The following is a 20418-nucleotide window of genomic DNA, read 5'->3' as shown; positions in this document are numbered from 1 at the left end:
ATTTAGAATTGAATGGCATGTTTTCCTGCATCCTTAGTACCTGCACTTGTCATTGATATAAATGGGAAGGTAAGCATCTTTGCAAATATAGAGATTTCTAAAGAGTACCATCAGAGACCCTGAGCCAAGCCAATCTAACAGTTTGCTGGGACAAAAATGGCCACCCAAGTTTTGCTTCTTCCCTTCTCCACTCTCTTTTCTCTCTCCTGTCCCAGCTGTGTGAACTACCCCATCTCACACTGGGTCTGGTACTTGTCTGGCTCCACAGCGGGTGAATTTATGAAGACAATGCAGGAGAGAACTAACCCAAGAAAGAAGTGAAGAGCTTTCTACCACCTTAGTGAGGGGGATCAGCAAATGAGTGACAGAAACAAAACTAGAAAAGGGATGAAGCTGTGTGGTTGAGAGTGAGCAGTGAGTGGAAAAGGAGTGAAAGAGATGAGCTGAAGGAGGGGTATTATGAAAAGGCAATATTCCCAGCAGCTGCAATGAACTGTCATCAGCTCACATGTCACACTAACTTGTACATCCCTACAAAATACGTGGTGTACAATGGGGAAGATAGACTGAGGCTCTCCCTCCCTCTGCTGCTCCCTTTGGCCTCAGCTGCTGCAAGTGTAGCTATACTTGTATCAGAACAAGACTGTGGAGATGGATCACTGACATGACCAAGGCTGAAAATAGTTCTATTCTTCTGGCTGCTTATATTTAACTTTGTGTTGCCCAGTGATCCAAGTCAGAGCAAAGCCCAAGAATGCTTGGGCTCTATTGGGCCTCACTGAGAAGGTGATAATCTATAGCTTTAAGCATGCCTGTATTCAAATGCTGGCTTTTAACATTAAATTTTAAAACTCTAAAGGTGTTTACACTGTGCTATGAAGAGAGATACAATGACTTAGTATTTGGCATTTGTTGGGGAATGGTGATCTTGTCATCCATCACTACCATCCATGTGCTACCTTGAACTGTGAAGTATGTAAGCTAAATAGCAAAAGTAAACAGAGTTAAAATGTAAAAAGAGTAGAAAATGTATTTTTAAGTCATTTCATGACCAAAATAGGTTTCCTGCTTAGGTTGTCTGATGCAGAAATGTTATATAAACATCCTTGCTTTATCACCATGAGAAAATGTTATATTGTATGACACAATGTTAAAAGTCAGGAAAAACTGTCCAAGGGCCTCTGTAAGTACACATTGCTATTATTTCTGCAGTTAGTTGGAGCAGATGCTTTGTAAGTGAATTTTCATGTTCACATTTTCCACATATATTTAAGGAACTGGATCCTGAGGAATTTACCTGCTTTTAAAACAACCTAGTAATCAAAAAGACAAATGCAAGAAAATATGAAAATTAATTGGAAGAGGAACTGAAAAACTGGATTTCACATAATAACAAAGAAGACATAATTGTGTTGTTTTACTTAAGGACTTAAGGATAAGAGCATATGAGAAGAGGTATTGTTTTAGGTGAAGGAGCATATGGAGTCATTGAAAAACACATCAAGCAGATCCTCCATGCTTTTCTTCAACTATTTATTTTGTTTCTAGGTTAACAAAGTGCTAGATTTGCCACAACATTGTGTCGGTGCGTATTCAGAAAATGAAATGAAAGTAGATTTTCTACTCTTTGTTGAAAAACTGAGAGAAAAGAATAAATTGTTTGTATTATTTTTTATGTAAGTTACAACATCAGTAGAAAGAAAATATCTAGCTTTTAAAATATAGGGATATTGCATATAATCAAAGAAAGTGTCTTGGAATCTAAGAAATTTTATAGTAAATGCAATTCTTAGGGTAGGTCTCATTATCAGTCTGAAATATTTGAAATTAAAAGGAAATCTTCAATTTTCTCACAATTTCAGAACATCTATGAGTGGCATGACACTGAATATAACATACAAGAAGTAGTTGCTCTTGTTATATAAACTTGCAGGTGGTACTGGAATGTAGGATACATCTCATTTAACATATCAGGCAAAACTCTGAATTGTAAACTAATGGGAAAGTTTATACTTTACAGGAATAAATGGGAATAAATGCAGGACTACTGAAATATGTATATATATTTCCACTGAATTGGTCTAGTTTTAAGAATGTTTCCTCATATTTTTAAGCAGTACTGAAGCTACAGTTAATGGCTGTGGTCATCACTCCTTGGCAGCCTCCTGTTTTAGTAAGTCCCTCATGAAGTTCCTCACTCATAGATACTTTCCTGACAACCACTGTTGTGCAGGTGAGATCCCACAATGATCCTCAGGATTCAGTGGAAGATTTTACCTTCATCTCGTCCACTAACACCCCCTAACTATATTGCTTTGGAGAGCAGCTATGATGCTTTTGCCACAAACCTTGTAACTGGAAATACTTAGGCATACAGAGACTTGATCTTCCTATTCCATAGATGACTGTACAGACAATATATTTGAAGAATCTGGCTTGGGCTCATTCTCCAAAATCTGTTTTCAGATTCCGCCTAAAAAAGGTGGAGCAAGGGGCTGAAAATGTAAGCAAATACCTAGAGGAAAAACAGAAGAGTAAACAAATGCCAAAACCTGAAAAGCATATAAAAGTATTAACAAACAAAATGGGAAAAAATGGGAAAGTAAGTACAGAAACAGAAGACTATGAAAGTATTATTTGCACTTGACTCTTCTGAAATGTATCAACATTCCCAAGTCCATGTCTTAAGTGATAAAAGTACAAATAACTTTACTAAAATACAAATAATCCACAGTGGTTGCCCCTCCATTCTCCAGGAGCACAAAGTGTTCCTCTGTATCTCAGGAAAAAAGATTCAAATGCTACAGGGATTCCTATGGATATCTTCCTCCTTACTCTTCCTTTTTCCAAGCTGCCTTTCCTCTGTCAAGCGTTACAATATGACTACTTGAGTGGGACTAAATATCCAAATCTGCTCATGCATCCAGGACCAATCTGAGATTTTTGACCTGTGATTAGAACTACCAAGAATAAATTTTATCACTTTACATGGAAAACTCTCTTCTTTGTTCTAACCAAGAATTGGTCTCATTTTCCCCAAGTTCCTGGCTGCTTCTCTAAGGCCAAAGACTCCTATTTTCCCATTATTTATTTTCCCCTTACTCACAACATTACCACAAACATATAATTTGTATACATATTAGACCTAAAGATGAGCCAATCACAAGAGAATACAATGTTTTCACCTGTCTGCAGCACTCAGCAGGTTTTGACCTCACAGTCTTAAGTTAGGTAAAAAGTAGGAAGTGGAAAAGCAATAGTAGATGGGATTTATTTTCATTGACCTGCTCCTACCATCAGTAGGACTTCTGCCATAAACTTTGGTGAGAGCCAGTTCTGAAGAGAACGACAGAAGTGAGTCAGGAGAATTGTAGAAGTGGGTGGAAGTATATTAAGTAAAAAAAAATTAGATCATAATAATAATATAAATTCTAATGAACTTAAGAAATTTTCAGTCAGTGCCTTTCTTAGGTAAAGGTTCAAGCTAATAAGCATATTGACTTTGTACAGTGTTATGAAAATGACAGTCATCAAGCTGAAAAAAATATAATTGGTGAAGCTGAACAGCAACACATGCAGCAATCACTTAGGAATTACTAGAATTCTTCCTGACTGCACATATGGAAACTGCCAAGCTGACAATACAGAGGTGAGGAAAAAAAAAATTGCTGATACTTTCTTTTTGTATTACATGAAGACTTTGCAAAAAAAAAAAATTTACATGTGTTTTCTATTCTTACTATCACGATATGTTGGCAGGTTCTGGTACTGTTATTAGGTATAGAGCTAATATCCATCACGTGCAGTTACAATTTTTATCTCCGTTTCTTTACAAGAAAAAAAAAAAGTAGTGTCCAGAGTAGTATTCCTGTTCTGTAGTTTTTCTTTTTTTGGACAATACTTATACTTTGCTATGTACTTCTCTCTACAGTAAGACAGAAGAAAAACTAATGGATTTTAAGTAAAAGTGAGTTTATGGCATTTCCTTATCTCTGTTTGAACCTTCTTTGACTCCCTGGGAAACTTTCCTGTTCTCCATCCTTACTGATACATTGTGAAGTACCACTGTATCTTATAAGGTTGTCAGCCATGGTCCCTAAGGTTACTAAAAAAAAATTTTGATATTTTGGCACTGAACTTGCAAATGTCATATGGAAGAAAACCATTTATATTAATTATTATTTATCTTAGACTCTGCAGAAGTTGATTGATTGAACACAGTCAATGAAACACAACAAATCACCTAAAGACGCTTGTGTGGACGGGAACTGGATTTCATCATGCTGCTGTAGACCACAAAGGAAGACAGTTGGTATAGACGCTGTTCAGAAAAGGATTTATACAGGTCTTTTCAAAGATTTTATGCACATGAAGACAACTATGATAAACTATCTTACACCTCCTTTTTCTGACTGCTAATTGGAAAGGGTTTATTAGCTGCAATAAAGAGGTTGTTATTGATGGGGTCCATGTTCCAGCAACCTTTACTGACATGGAACAAATACACCCCAGTTTTAAAAAAGTCTTTAACTAATGCTGCAGAAAGGGACACTGCCAACTCTCTCACTCAAAGCTAGAGAGTGACTGCTTTGTGGCCCTCAGACCAAATATGTACAAATGTGTATTCTGCCAAGGTAGATGATAAGGCTGATTGCACTATTGGAAAGGGCAGTACAAAGAACAAATGGAGATTAGAGTACTCATTTATACATTGCTTAACAGTCTGTTTTCTCCAGTGTTACAACACTGGAACTCTGAAACAAGTGTTTCAGCCAACTAACTTTCTCTTTCTCCTGTTATAACAGAACTGGCTTGCCCCTGAATACTCTTTGACCTTACAGATCACCTGAGTATGTTGTAAAAAGCCTACTACCCTTAAATAAACTTAGGGATGTGCACAATCATAGAATCAGAGTCATAGAATAGTTTGGGTTGGAAGGGACCTTTAAAGGTCATCTAGTCCAACCTCCTTTACAAAAATAAAATTAAATACATTAACTGTGTAAACTAAAAATACAGAACTATGCCAATATAAATCCTTACCAAAATGGTACGTCTACATAATTTGGCAAATTGACGCTATTTCAGAATGCTAAATATTCTTACATATTTTCATCCCCACTCTATCTCATAATCCTCTTTCCATTTGACAGGGATTTGCATGTAAAATTAAATTTCCTTCTGTGACTTTTTTGCTGTATTACTATTCTCAGTAAAGAAGAACTGTTCTTTCAGGAAGAGTAGCAAAACCTTTTTACTGCTATTCTTGATACATTTGCAGTATCTGTTATGTTCTTTAGGTTTTGACTTTTCATTGATTGCATTTTCATCTTTACTTTCCTCATGGGACAGCGAAGACCACGCACTGAACAGGCTAAATCTCAAAATGTACCTGAAGAATCCTTTGCTCAAATGCTCCATATCTGAAACACAAAACCTAAAACATAAAAGTCACACCAAACTGTAATTAAGAGACAAGTAGATTTTTAACAATCACTCTAAAAAGTGCATCATTTAAACAGAACAACTACCTTGATTGTGGAAGATCTGGGCTCTACCACAAGTCCTTTGTTTTAGGGGTGAAGTGTTTGTGTGTCTTACCTGTGCCTGAAGGAATTAAGGAAAAGAGACATTTGATTTTGCAAATTTTGTGCTTCAAAAATTTTGGTTTTCAAAATAGAAACTTATGATTAAAAACATAAGATTGCACCATTTTTTTTTCTTTTAGGTTGTTACATCTGCTAGGCAATTTCCTTTTAAGAACGTTGGAATGCATGTAAATCTAAAACTGTGTCACTTGGATGCTCTGAACTACAGACAGGTATGGAAATACGTAAGCAGCATGACACTCATACTGAATGTGTGAAGTTCATATGTATGTATATGTACATAGTAGACACAATTATGAGTCAGCTTACTATCTTATGTATTACTGCCTGGTTACCTGCAAGAAACCTCCGTCCAGGATGTACACATGTTCACAAAATCTAAAGGGAGGTTTGTGGTTGTTCCCTGGCTGCCTTGGGTAAAAACATTCGTGTCTGCAGCCTCTGTTCTAAATAGAGCTCAAACTGAAGTTCTTCCTTCTCATCCTCTCAGGATGGTAAGAGCCAGAGTTTTATGGTGTCAACAGCCTAGGACTACTTCTTCCCACCACTCCGTACAGCATAAATAGACATTTCAAATGAGCCAAATGAGAGCTGTGGAAACAAGGCATGCTCGAGGCCCATGCTTAAGGCAAGTCTATGTAAAATATGTCATAGAGGACTGTGCTCCTTAAACCTCAAGATGTCTAATCCACCGCGTACACTCTCTGTCTCCTCTCTCCCCTTACATGCCCTTCAGTCTGCTCTGACCTTTTCCAGCTACTGCTGCCTATGTAGTTTTTCAGTGGTGGTTTAGCTGGCATTAAGTATAAGAAGCAGGGAAGCATCCTGATGGAGACAAGTGAGTGGGAAAATGTATTTTTCTGTGTTAGAGCTGATGGAGGATTTTTTTCCGCTGTTCTGAAGGCCTATGTAGTTGAATGAAGATAGTGATTAAAGTTCATAAATAGGAAGGAAAAAAAAGAATACTTACAATGCAATATTGAAACTTGCTGAAAAGTCTCATCTTTTTGGTAACATGCAGTGGATGTGGAATGCCTGAGTATGTTTCATTGTCATTTGTAGCAGTTCGTGAAATTTTCCTGTAGTGTCATCACTAATGAATCATAATGCAGCGTAATTTAGACTTGGCCTAAATATGTATATGAACAGAATCAGGGATAACTGCAGACTACAGTGATTTGGAGAGGGATGGTGGTTTTAATGTGCCACAAATTGGGAAAGAAATGGGTTGGCAGTTGGGTTCTTTTTTTTTGCCATATAGTGCTGAAACTGACTTTTTTCCTGTGTGTCACAGAGACAGGATGAAATGTAGAATTGGATGGATAGAAAAAAATCAGGCGTGGATAAATGGATCTGTAAATCATAAAACCCACGATAATTTTAAGAGTTTACATTGGACGTGGTCACCTGATAAAAAGTGCATGAACAAAGAGGAGGAACAACGAAGGACTGTGTCCTGCCACTGGAAGAATAAGCATCCCTTAAAAAAAATATTTATGCATTACAGTAACAACATGTAAACTGCTGTTACTCCAGTAGCAGCATGTAAACTCCATTTACACTGCACAACTCCAATCCTGATTCTTTATAAAGTTTTAGCTAGTGAAAGTGGCAAAATTTCATTATTTGAAACACCTTGAAATGAAAAAACTCAGCATACTTTTTTTATGCTTTCTTTCTTCAACAGCTGAGTATGGTCCTGTATGACTACTCTGTATAACATAAAATATAGTCTGAATAGGGGCACTGACTGTTTTGCCTCTGCTTTTATCTCGACTGACTGTTTTAAAAGGTTTAATTTAATTATAGTGTGAGGCACCTCACAGTAAAATAATCACATGGAGGAAAGTTGTGTAACACAAGGTTCTCGCATCTCTGAAATCTTCCTTTTTACCAACTTACATCCCAAATCACCAGAGATGAGGTAGCTCTCTGAGGGTCAGAAAAGATGTGGAATGCACCGATTTTAAAAATTTCTTAATCTAAGATAGCTTGATATCAATACATCTAATACAGCAAGTTTCATGAAGAAATAGTTTCATTCACTTAAACACTTCTTTATTTTCTTCTTCCACCTCAGTCTCTTTTCTCTTTCTGTCTAGACTGTAATCATGGATGTCAAACAGTGCCAGAATTTTCTCCACTTCATTGATCCTATCCTCTCAGATCCTATCTACTCTCCTGGAAGTACTAACATCCACAAGTTACTCTATGGTATCATTAATTCAGTGTACCTTTATGTACCCAAGACCCTTCTGACAACACACTTCACTTTAAGGCATAGTCCTGAATATTACTGAAATGACATTTTGCTAGGGTAGAAAATGAAATAAAATTGTATTTTTGAACTCTTCAGATGTCTGGATGTGCTGGGAATGTGCAGGGAACATTACACAGGGAAGTAATGCTAGGAACATATTAATTTTGTTGTCTTTCTGCTTTCTTGAACACGATGTCTAAAAAACAAGACAGCTCCCAGCACTCAATCACCACTGACAAAGGGACCATAGTCCAAAATATCTTGTTCTAACATTGTTTTCATTGAGCATATGATAAGTTTCTGAAATGAGGAGTAAGATCTTTCCTGTGTACTCAATAAGATACATGCAGCATAGAAGACATACTCACATTTTCTAAAATACTATTTTGCTAGATTTGCAACCTCAGGAAGGTACCAAATCATCTCTTCAAGTGTAAGCTCCATAAATAGTACAAAATAAAAGATAAATGTCTGAAAAATCATGAAGCTAATGAGTGGATTTGCTTTGAAGCTGTGCTTTAAAACTGCAAAACACACGGGTCTTAGTTTTATGTCAGCTTTGATTCTTGGAAGTTAATACACAGGTACTGAAACTTGCTTGAAAAGTAATTCAGCCTAAGCTCAGATGCTGTTAGGGGCCTGGGTGTACTAACTGGTGCTAACTGCCCTGACCAGCCCCACCTGAGGCCTTCCCCTATGCTCCCCCAACCGTGGGGCTCCATTTAAGCTCTGTCCGGGGGCAGCTGCTTGTCTTAGCTCTGTTTCTGAGTTACTGTGTGGGGTTTCTGGGTTGATCTTGGCTTATTACTTTGCCTGATGATGACTGGGCTGTTGGTGGGGCCCTTTGCTGTCAACACCTTGCCTTGCTTGCCTGCCTCTGGCACAGCAGGACCGTGTCCCTCAGTGTGGTTGCCACCTGGCCTGTGATGTGGCTGTTGGCCCTGTACTGCTGGCTCGGCTGCTGGCCTGGAGTGGCCCTGCTCCTCCTGCTCCCCAGCAGCTGTACTGACTGATGGTTGTGGCTGTATCATAGTGAACTTCAATTATAGTATTTGATTTGATTATAGCATTTCATGCTTTCTTCTAGTTGCTCAGAAACATAGATGTAAATTGTGTTTTTTTTCAGGTGGTTCATAATGATCTCCTAGAAGTTTTTGCTGCTGCATTAGATGAGTACAAGAGCAAAACAGAGAACTTTGACTAGTTCCTATTGATTGCTTCTAGAATGGCTGATATGAAACAAGAATACATCCGTTTTTAAAAACTGGTAGGTACATATTCTATTTTTATAGGCAGATGTACAGTGTAACTTCAACAAACTGCTGTATGGATTGAAGGAAGATTTGGAGGACCATCTGTGTGTTTGTGTGTGGGAAAACATAATCTCCTATCAGGCTTGCAGTGCTCCTATTCTTTTCCCATGGTTGTTCTTTCTCTAATCAAAATCTTTTTGTTTGCTGTGTCCCCACTCAGCGCACCAGTAAACATTTTGCTGCTGTTCCTGTGTTTGCATCCCTTTGACAGTTTTCCTCTGTCATAATCATCAGATTGAAAGAAAGAGTAAGGCATGTTCAGTGTGGTTAGTCTATGCACTTGATGCACATGTAGCGTAAGACTAAGAAATTTTCGGGAGGCTATTACAATCTGTACTGAATTGGTACAATTATATTCTACCTATAAATAGAATTTAGCCCAAATCTTGGTGAACTTTCATCAGGACATAAAATGCACATGTCTAACACCAAAACCAATGTAAATTTTTCTCGCCTATATATTGTTGTGGTGAGTTGACCCTGGCTGGACGTCAGGTGCCCACTAAAGCTGCTCTATCACTCCCCTCCTCAGCTGGATGGGAGACAGAAAATGTTACAAAAAGCTTGCAGGTTGAGATAAGGGCAGGGAGAGATCACTCACCAATTACTGTCACAAGAAAAACAGACTCAACTTGGGGAAATTAATTTAATTTATTACCAATCAAATCAGAATAGGATAATGAGAAATAAATCAAAATCTTAAAACCTCTTCCCCACACCCCTCCTGTCTTCCTGGGCTTAACTTCACTCCTGAATTCTCTACCTCCTCCCCCTGAGCAGCATGGAGGGACAGGGAATGGGGGTTGTGGTCAGTTCATCACATGTTTCTGCTGTTTCTTGCTCCTCCGGGGGAGGACTTCTTACATTCTTTCCCTGCTCCATTGTGGGATCCCTTCCACGGGACACAGTCCTCCATGAACTCCTCCAACATGAGTCCTTCCCACAGGCTGCAGTTCTTCATGAACTGCTCCAGTCTGGGTCCCTTCCATGGGGTGTCCTTCAGGGACAGGCTGCTCCAGCGTGGGCTCCTCTCCTCCTCTCTCTCCATGGGGCCACAGGTCCTGCCAGGAGCCTGCTCCAGCGTGGGCTTCCCACGGGATCACAGCCTCCTTTGGGCATCCCCCTGTGCCACCGTGGGGTCCTCCTCGGGCTGCAGATGGAGATCTGCTCCAGTGTGGAGCTCCGTGGGCTGCAGGGGCACAGCCAGCCTCACCATGGGCTTCACCAGGAGCTGCTGGGGAACCTCTGCTCTGGTGCCTGGAGCCCCTCTTGCCCCTCCTTCTGCACTGGCCTCTGCAGAGCTGCTCCTCTCACATATTCTCGCTCCTCTCCCTGGCTGCAGTTCCGCAGTTTTTTCCCCCCACCTTCTTAACTGTGTGATCCCAGAGGTGCTACCACCATCGCTGATGGGCTCAGCCTTGGCCAACAGTGGGTCTGTCTTGGAGCCGGCTGGTATCGGCTCTATCAATCAGACACAGGGGAAGCTTCTGGCATCTTCTGACAGAAGCCACCCCTGTAGCCCTGCCCTGCTACCAAAACCTTGCCACTCAAATCCAACACCATTGTGTTACATAAATTTTGCAGCTCACCTATGCTGGCTGAGGAAAGAGACTAGGAAGCAAAGTATAGAATTACAAGGGTAAATATTTATTCATGCACATGAGGTGTCCCAGCCAAACTGGAGCACACTGAATGTGGTTTTATAAGGGTTCTTATACCCTTCAAGTGTTCAGGTACAACACAATTTGACTAATCACTAATTAACACATATACTACCTAGTATGAATCATAGTAAAACTTTGCAAAGCAACCATATTTTTGTAGCATCACCATCTGTCAGCATTCTTGCTGCTTGTCCATTGATCCCGATGTTCCCGGAGTCAGTCTTGCTGTAGGACTTAACAGTGTTATCAGGGTTTCAAAGATGTGTTGGAGGGGCTAGGATGCTAGCACTACCTTGGCTGTCCAGGGGTATCTTTTATCCTTCATGAACAGCTCTAAAAAGCAAAGTCCTTATTTCCAGGACTGGGCTGTCCTTCTAGTGCTTATGATGAGGTGGTGTCCTTCAGTTTGCTTTACTTAAACGTGAACAATACCAAAGCCTCCATTAAAATTCCACTACCTCATTACATTGCAGTGTATAATGTAAACCAGTAAATATTAACAATGTTAATATACTTTCATACTATAAAGACTGGTTGATATAATATTTAGGAAAGGAAATCTTCATAACAGTTGTGGGTATAGCCTTTTAAAATAGAGGTTTCTAAAGAATCAGAAAAATATTACTAGCTGAAATTAGTCTTGTTTTCCCTTAAGATTATTCTCAGTAATTGCTAAAAGGTTTGAATCTTTAAGAAACACCTATTCATCCTGAAGCAAAGAACATGCTTGTTGAAATCTCAGATCAGATTAATTTTAGCCAAAATTACAAGTGGGTGAAAACAGAGATTCTGTATATACAAAAGGAAGAAAGATTTACCAGAGTGTAAAAGGATTTCAATAATCAAAAAATTTGATTAAGAATATGAATGAATATTTCTTAATAAAAATTAAGCCTTCAAGATTTTACTTCAAATTTATAGAGGTACTGCTTAAATAACACTAGTATGAAGAAGCTTTTTGTATGGTTTGGAGAAGAATTGAGTGTATAAATATAGCTACACTTACATTTTATGTCATTTCTGTTTAGACTTCTCAGGTAATGAATGCACTAACTCAGAACTGGCATCTTAATGGGTTGTAATAATGGAAGAACAGCTATTTCACCTTTCGCATGCTTGTCTGGAAATTATGATAATTGCTTATGCAGCAATTATAAGCTCAGGCAGAAAGTGTCAATGCTGTATGTACGTAATTAAAATGCTTGCCAGGACACATTTTCTATCTAGGATGGATATATTTCAGAAAATGGACATGAAATTCTATAGATTGTGTTTTATTACTGGTTTTGAGGCTATTCATGTGCTTGACAAACATGTAGGGAAACTAATTTCAAAACAGCCACATGAGAAAAGTATTCTTATTTTACAAAAAACACTTTTCTACTTAATGTCAAATGCTTTGTCTCTCCTTTTACAACCGCATGCAATTTAGTGATGATCAACAGATATTATTTTTTTTTCAACTGGAAAAGTTTGTTTCATGCCCTTAAATTTGATAGAATATATCAGATTTACTTTTCTAGGAAAATATTTGGGCTAGCCAGTAGGGGGGCTGAGCATGTGTCCCCATCAGATATACAAACAAACACATACATACAAACACAGCTGGCCACATAGCTCAACAGAGTCAGAGAAACACTCAACACTCACTGGCTGATCAGGAAGAAAGCCCTTTAGCAGGAAACGTATATAATGCAGATCCCACCAACAGCTGGGCCTGTGCACTTGGGCTATCCAGTGGCTGGCTGTGGATCCTGGCTCTCCCCGGTTGCCTCCTGCACAGGCACTCACATGCACGTGGAAACAATCTCTCAGTTGAGCCCGAGACCTTATGGTCTTCCCAGTATTTGGCCTGGACGACCTGGTAGACAGGTCCTCCAGGGGTCTCACCCTTACAGACATGCATAACCTGGCTCCCAGGCCAGCTCACTTGCTTGCCGGCAGGTCTGGCTTGATAGTCACTAGGGATTACGCGCTGACTTACATACCCTCACTCAGTCCTGTTTCTGGTTCTGCAGATACAGGGGCCCCCATGACCCATGGTCTGAGGCCAGTTGCTGGCCATACACACGTGCATGCAGAACAGGTAGTCCCGCACCCAGGAAGTGGGTTAGAAGTGGAGTTTAATGAGCAGACAGGACAGCCTGTGCTGATTAGGTGCAGGTGCATGGCTAGACAAGCATTCTGCCTGGCAACCTGTTTACATGTCATCAGCCTCTTCTCTCCTTATCCCTCTGTTTTCCTGTGCTTGTTCACAGCCCCCCACCTCCCAAAACCACCTTGATATCTCCTTTCTCCAGAGCAAACCCACTGTTGGAGTCCCATTCTAGTGCCTTGCTTACCATTGTGCTAGAAAGCAGAGTACTTTGTCCATGCAGAGTGGGCTGCAAACCGTCCTCAGAAATCTCACATGAATGGGTAAATCATTATGAGCAGATGCAGATCCTTGGAGTCTGGGAGAGACTCGTTCCTTATTCCTGTAAACTGAATAGAAATGTATCAAAATCTAGCTGATCTTAAGAAATGGAGCTGAAATATTTGGATATTGGAGAGCCCTCTATGATGATTGGTTTCAGGAAAAACTGACAAGTTGAACATGACGGGAGTTTCACTATTTAGAAAATACAATGAGAAAATGCACAGTAAAAATACTAATAAAAATGATTGGGTAACTCTGAATAGTTCCTAATTTAAAACTTCAGCTTGTTCATAATAACTCTATCTTAACACTAAGAAAAGAACTTTTCTTCTATGTAAAAGCATGTGCACATTTAATCTTTTCCTTTCATTTTCCAGTGTTTTCTTAAGTGACCTCTGAGAAAGGTGGTGGAAGTTCTATGGCTGGTATTAGACTAGGCAAGCAGAAGGTTCCTTATGCACCTTTGTACACTACTGTTTGAAAAGTAACCAAAGCATTACCAGATTTCTTATCAATCACAACTTTCTGTACTTTGTGTTGGTACAGTACGGTTAATGAAAGAAATTAGAATATTCATATATTTAGTTTAATCTTAGGGTAAAAAATTTCTCACATTCAGACATGTACTAGTCGTTCCACCATCTGTATTGAATTTAGGGCTAGATTCCAAAACATATTGAAGAACAACTTATGCAAAATTTGAATTTATGCATTTATTTTCAAGGAGAGAGTTTAGCTTAAGATAGGTGGCTCCTGACAGCTTCAAGTAAGCATTGGGGAATTTTTATTATACCCCCTGAGGTGAATTAAATACACATTTGGGCTTATGTATAAAGTTAATGAACAATGCATTGGACAAAGTCCTACTGCTGTAAGCAGTTCTACAGGGAAGCTGCAAAGATGTGGCATGAGCAGATTCCTTATACATGCTTGCGCCAGCACCAGTCATATCATTACAAATCAATACTGTAGCGTTTCCTATTTTATCAACAAGGTAATTTGTTCTCCTTTATATAGAGTCATTCTACCTCTGGCATTCCTGCTTTTATTTAACTTGGTTGTGGAGTTAGGCCTTCCCACTGCCAGGACTGGGTCATTCCTTGGTCACCAATTACCATTGCTGAGCAGTTACAATTTGAATTTCCCCTTTGTAGGATGTCTCAAGTTAAAATTTCTGCAGCTCTTTTTCTATATGACACAGTTACTGCAACTGCTCAATGATTTTAGGCACTCTGATTCTTGCTTGAAAGAATTAGTCTTGGATCCTCATCTCGAGCATCTCTCTCTACCCTCCCCTCTTTGCTTCATGCATTACGTAGAGAGTTCTAAAAGAGTGTGGTGGGTTGACATTGGCCAACTGCCAGATGCTCACCCAGCTCTTCTCTCACTCCCCTCCCTCAACAGGACGAGGGAGAAAATAGGATGGAAAACCTTGTGGGTCAACACAAATACAGGGAGACTGCTTATCAGTTACCATTATTGGCAAAACAGACTCGTCTTGGGGAAAAGTAATTTAATTTATTGCCAATTAAAATAGATTTTGTTAGCAAGAAACAAAAAATAAAAATTTAAACACCACCTTCCCCCCACTTTCCCCTGTTTTTCTTGACACTTTACCCCTTCTCCAGTGTGAAACCTCTCCACGGGCTGCAGTCCTTCAGGATAAACCTGTTCCAGCATGGGCTTGCCACAGGCTGTGGTTCTTCCAGGGTATATCCACCTACTCCAGCGTAGTGTCCTCCATGGGGGGGCCCTGACCTTGGTGTTTAGACTTTCTCACTCTTTTTTTTTTTTTTTCTCTCTCCATCTCCGAGTGTTGGTTTTGCTCTTTCTTAAATATGTTTTCATGGAGGAGGCACCAGCTTCCTCAGGAAAGTAAAATGTCTGATTTGCCTTTTAGTTATGGTGAGTGGTGGGCCTAAAATAAGCTTTTCTGAACCAAAACGCATCATCCAAAGGGGTGCAGAATTGAATCTAAAGGTCTGTCTTCAAGACCTAATTAAAAGTTATATTAAAATCTGTTGAAGCATTGGGCTAAAGATCATCTCCCATTTAATTTGAGGAAAAGAAATGAAGAGTTCCAGTTATTTCCCAGATTGTTACTTCCCAAAGAAAAAGCGTGCTGAGAGCAGTGAGCAGGGGCTTATCCTGGGTAAGCAAAACAATTTTGATACGCTGGAGCGCTGTGGGTGTGCTACCATACGGTAGAAGATACCATTCTCCTGAGTTTCTGGAATCTTTGTACAGCTCTGAAAGGAAACGCAGGGTGTGGAAAAGACCTCAGGTCTGCTTACTCTGCAAGTGTTACGTGTCAGCTGTCCACCAGGGAGGTGTCCAAAACCTACCTGGATCCATGAGGGGACTACTTATGTATGTAACTCCAGTGGCTGGCTGTGCTGTGTCCTGCACAAGTACCTGACCTAAAGAGGAACTGGGCTTTTCACTTCTCACCAAGACAATCTGATACGTAAACTCTGTTTTTCTAAATGTTGTTTCAGCGGTACTTGGGTACCCAGGTTCCTTTGTCAATCGAGGTTTCACTATTTTAAACTAAGTGATAGGGATCCGGTACTGTTCCTGGTACGTGATTTGCTGGAAGTGCTAAAAAGTTGTGTAAAGTATATCCCTTAGTTTCTTTTTATATGGAATGCCCTACCTTAAAGCAGGCTGGTAGAAGAATAGATTGTGGTGAATACAGGGACAGAAATAGGAATTAGTACTTTCTGCGCTGTATATTATGCAACCCGCACTACCGACACTCTTAGGCGATGCAGGCTGAACGGCTCCCGCAGCACAAGCTGCAGCCGCCGTGACCGAACAGCGTATGATCTAATGGCAGCTGGGATACCGGCGAGGCTGTTCAGGGGCGCCGTTCTCCCAGCACCTCGGAAACGAAACCTGACCTTGGCGGCCGGGCCGCGCCGGGAACGGAAACCGAAAGCTGCTCGGGGAGGCGGGGGGCGGTGGCGGCGGGGCCCGAGCCCGGGGCCGGCGCCTTAAAGGCGGGGAGGCGGCGGGGCCGGGACGGGCGGCAGAGCGGGCAGCGGCAGCAGGTACTGCCCGGGCAGGGGCTTCGTTAGAAGTTGTGGTTAGGGTTGCCGTTCGGGTGGGCTTTGGGGCTGAGACTGGGTTTGGGGTTAGGGCTAGGGTTGGTCTTAGTTCTAGGGGTGCTGTGGTTGGGTTTAAGCGTGGTGCTGGAGCTGGGGCTGGGGCTTGCATTAGCATTGCGGTTGGTTTAGGGCTGGGCAGCATGCAGGGAACACCCGGGACTGTGTGGGCAGCAACGGAGCATCCTCCGGGGTGGAGGGGCAGCGAGGCTGCTGGGCGGGGAGTCCAAGCCACCTGTTTGCCTCTGCCTACACTCTGTAGCTCCAGGCACCCCAGATGCCAACATGTGCGCTGCAGAAAAGCACCGATGTAGCAAAGTATTTAAGCCTTTTTTTTTTTTTGTGAAAGGTAATATAGCAGTCTGTACATGAGTATGTACAGATACAGTTTTTCTTTCTTTGAGAATGGTTGGCTTTACATTTTTGATATATAAAAAGTCATGCTTGCTTAGGAGATTGCTGAAGTAGTGATCACAATTTTCTAGGTAAGTGACAATTTCAGCATGCAAAAATACGTGATTCATCCCAGGATGGTGTTCTCAAGCTTTTGATACAGCTTTTTCAAGTTAGATAAGAAAATGGAGAAAAGTCTCAGGTTTATTGCTGCCTTGACAAAAAGCACATATGCAGGAACACAAAAGGTGGCTTTATGTAGCTGTATGTATATAAATAGCTTACATTTCATGAAAATTGGTATTACAATTCAACTGCAAAGTTACATTAAGCACACCACTGTAATATAGCACGCTGTATGTACAGTATTGTATAAGTAAATGTATTTTTGTTTCTGTTTTCTGCAGCTACATTTGCTAGGAGTTTAAACTAACACAAGGTGAAAAAAAGAAAATTTCAGCTCAGTTTTGAGTTGAGTTTGTGGAATCTGAAAAATGGAGGTTGCACTTCAGTTTCTTTTATTAGTTAAGGGTTATAAGACTAAAAATGACATCTGAAGATGAAATAGTCCTTTTATGGTCTCAGGAAAATGAAGCATAACCATATCTAAGGTATATGAATATCACAATGGCAAATGCTGCAACAATAAATACTGTATGAGGCTGTTACCTGAATGGAAACTAGAGAAAACTAACCTCAGGAGAACTGAGCTGATGCAGTAGGGAGTGTGCAGGGTTATCCCAAGCTGCTTGCTTGTTCTTTAGCTCAATGAACATTGTGATCTCGTAAAGTGGGGAGTTACCCTAATCATTACAGTTGTATGTTCCCTCAAGATTTGAGAATTCTACTCTTGGGGAAAAAAAAAAAAAAGAAAAAAGCTAGAACTGAATTAGAAAGTGGGATTGTTACCAAGCCATGGTTACCCCCATCACGCAATGTAGATGTTGTGGCACACCTACTTGTGACTGGACTAGCACGAATGGTGTGGGTACAAGTCACCTGAACCAGGAAACATGGATCATTCCTTGGAGTGTGCCATGTAGATATATATATTTGCTATATATATGATTTACTATTTATATATACATATAATAATAATTTGTATCTATATAATATAGCAAATTATGACTAATATCCCCCCAGGGTCCCTTCATGCAGAGCACAAAACTGATAGGTAATGCTTCTCTTTAGTAAACTTTAAGAAAGACAAAAGCTGATGTTTTCCTTATAGTTCATAAAAATATTTATTCATTTTAAAATGAAAATGTCTCATAGAGATGTTCACAAAATGCTTTCTGATTTTTCCTAAGTTCTTTTCCAGTGTGATTATGAAGTAGATAACTTAATGGTTGAAGCCTCAGAGCATACAATGTTTCCTGAAAATTATCTCTTGAATACTTAGAGTTTTCTTTTTTTGGATGCCAGAATCAAGATCTGTGATGGAGTCTGCAGATCATTTCAAGAAAATCGTTCATAATGATGCAAATGAGAATGCTAGTAATGATGATAAGGATAGTGAGTATAGCGACAGTGAGAAAGAAGGCTTCCCTCCAACAAAGGAACATAAAGAGAGTGGGAGTACAAGTGACAGTGATGAGGAGGATGCGACTTGTGACAAAGCAGAAGCAGCTGTTATGCAGATGCTTAAAGAAGAGGAAAATAGAGAAAAAGAAGCCAAAGACCCAGATTACACTAATGCTTATAGTATTTCGACCACTGAAGAAGTGACACAGCAGGCATCACAAACTGAATGTGAGGATTTCAGAGTTCTCCAGAACGAACGTGATTCCCAAAGCCCTGGTGAGGAGCTGTTATTAGCTTATGCTTGTGTTTGTGGCTTTTATTGCAGTGTCTTACCTTTTGGCTCTTTTGTAATGAACTGATGAGTTATGATTATATGGTTCTATCTATAACCATGTATATGGTCATTTTAGAAATAAGAAAACATCTTGAATTTCTGAAGAAATTGAGGCTACACATTTGGGCATCTCTATCAAGAGCTCAGTAAGTACGGTGGGATTCATGGAAAGAAATGTAATAACTGGTAATAAAAAAAGTTTCTTTGAACTAAGAAGACTTCATGGCGTAGTACCCTTTAGAGAAAGAAGCTATGTGCTTGTCACTTAGGTTTGTGAAAAACCAGGAGACCTAAGGCATGCTTAGAATGTCATATTTCCTCCAGCCACATGAAGAATGATTCCTAATATAGTAGAAAGTCTGCCCAAAGAGTAGGGATTGTCTGCACGTTTTAGGAATTGGTCTACCATTTTAACTATTGCTATTTATTCTTTTTCAAATTCTTTGTCATGCTTTTTTTGACCATGTTTCCTCACATGTTTTAAGGCTACTACTTTTACAGCATTTAAAACAGTTTTCCTACAAAATTTGCCTTTTCGTATGTATCTTCTGTGTGTTTGCATGTCAGTTCTCATGCATAATCTTGCATGTCGAGGTTCTGATTCTTTTCCCTGCCTGAAATGGAAAAGGATTAGCAATAGTGCCATTCACATTGACAGTGAAGTGTCTTCTCTGCATTCTGGAGCTAACGTGCTAAAGAGATTAGCATTAATTAAAGACAGACAATTTAAATGTGTAAGACAGAAGTTTGCATAGTTTTTGTTCATGGAAGGCTACTCATTGCATCTGGGCTACTCAAGGATACTGCATTGATAACAAACTGGGCCTGTAAACCAGAGGCTGTTGATCCCAGCCAGAAAGGAAAGCTGTGTCTTCCCAGGTGTGGACCTAAGGTGATGTGTATCAGGCATTTTTGACAGCCTTGAAGAAAACAAGCATGTTCTTAGCATTAGAGTATGGATGTTCTCATAATGTGCATCAGTATTGTAATATGTAATAGTGTAGTATGTAATTGACAAACATGAAAGCAGAGAACCTTTACAAGAAGGGCTTGCATCTTCATCTGGACCCACAAAAGTTCTTCTGACTCTTTGGTCTGTAAAACATCGTGTCCCTGGACTTTCATGGATTCCTGAAGAGCTGAAGAACGCAGTCAATTCCTAGGGTGTATTCAAAATTACTGACGTGCTGCCTGTTTATACTTGCCATCTTCAGCGAAGAGGCTTTGTTTCAAGTTTAACCCAAGACTGGTTAATGGCTTATCAACTTCCATAGTTTTCTGAAATGAAAAGGGGATGAAGAAATCTTTTAATTATTTGGTCTCTTGAAGGAATGTATTGTGATTGGATTCCTCTTGCTGTTAAGTTATTTTTCTTGCCATAGACATTCCTTGGATGAAGGAGGTACTTGTCATTGTCATGATAGTTGTTGATAACCCACTTGCTATTTTTAGCTGGAAACTCAGGCAGGAAGGCTCTCAAAATATATTTTGTGGTTATTTCCTGTGGGGTATTTCCTATAGAACAGATAACACCTTTGCATAAGCAGACATGGACGTGGCAAGAGTTGCCACATAAGTCAAAGAAGCCCCAGATGCTACAAAAGTATCTGAAGTTGTAAAGGAGACAATTACTAATACATTCAATAACTAAAAGGATTGCAAGCTATTGAGAACTAACCTTAGATCCAAGAAAGATGGTTTGCTATTGATTTAATTTATACATTTAATGTTTAGTTGATTTAATTAACAAAAACATTTATTTTAAAGTCTATTAGTAATCAAAATTCTTCTGTCC

At 39.8% G+C, this 20418-nt stretch overlaps 1 protein-coding gene across 1 annotated transcript in view; it reads left to right on the top strand.

Moving 5' to 3' along the window:
- Window positions 1–18183: 18183 nt before the first annotated feature.
- LOC309404752 (putative ATP-dependent RNA helicase DDX60) overlaps window positions 18184–20418 on the top strand; it is a gene marked incomplete at its 5' end in the record, with an annotated part of 48686 nt that continues 46451 nt past the window's right edge. The window contains 2 exons of the mRNA XM_081999318.1: window positions 18184–18565; window positions 18700–18769. Coding sequence (XP_081855444.1) covers window positions 18184–18565; window positions 18700–18769 — 452 coding nt within the window. The remainder of the gene's footprint in view (window positions 18566–18699; window positions 18770–20418) is intronic.

Source organism: Phaethon aethereus, assembly GCF_964289735.1.
Source record: "Phaethon aethereus genome assembly, chromosome: 4".
Lineage (NCBI taxonomy): Eukaryota > Metazoa > Chordata > Aves > Phaethontiformes > Phaethontidae > Phaethon > Phaethon aethereus.
The sequence above is the reverse complement of the archived record's forward strand: the minus strand, read 5'-3'. Positions and strand labels throughout refer to the sequence as shown.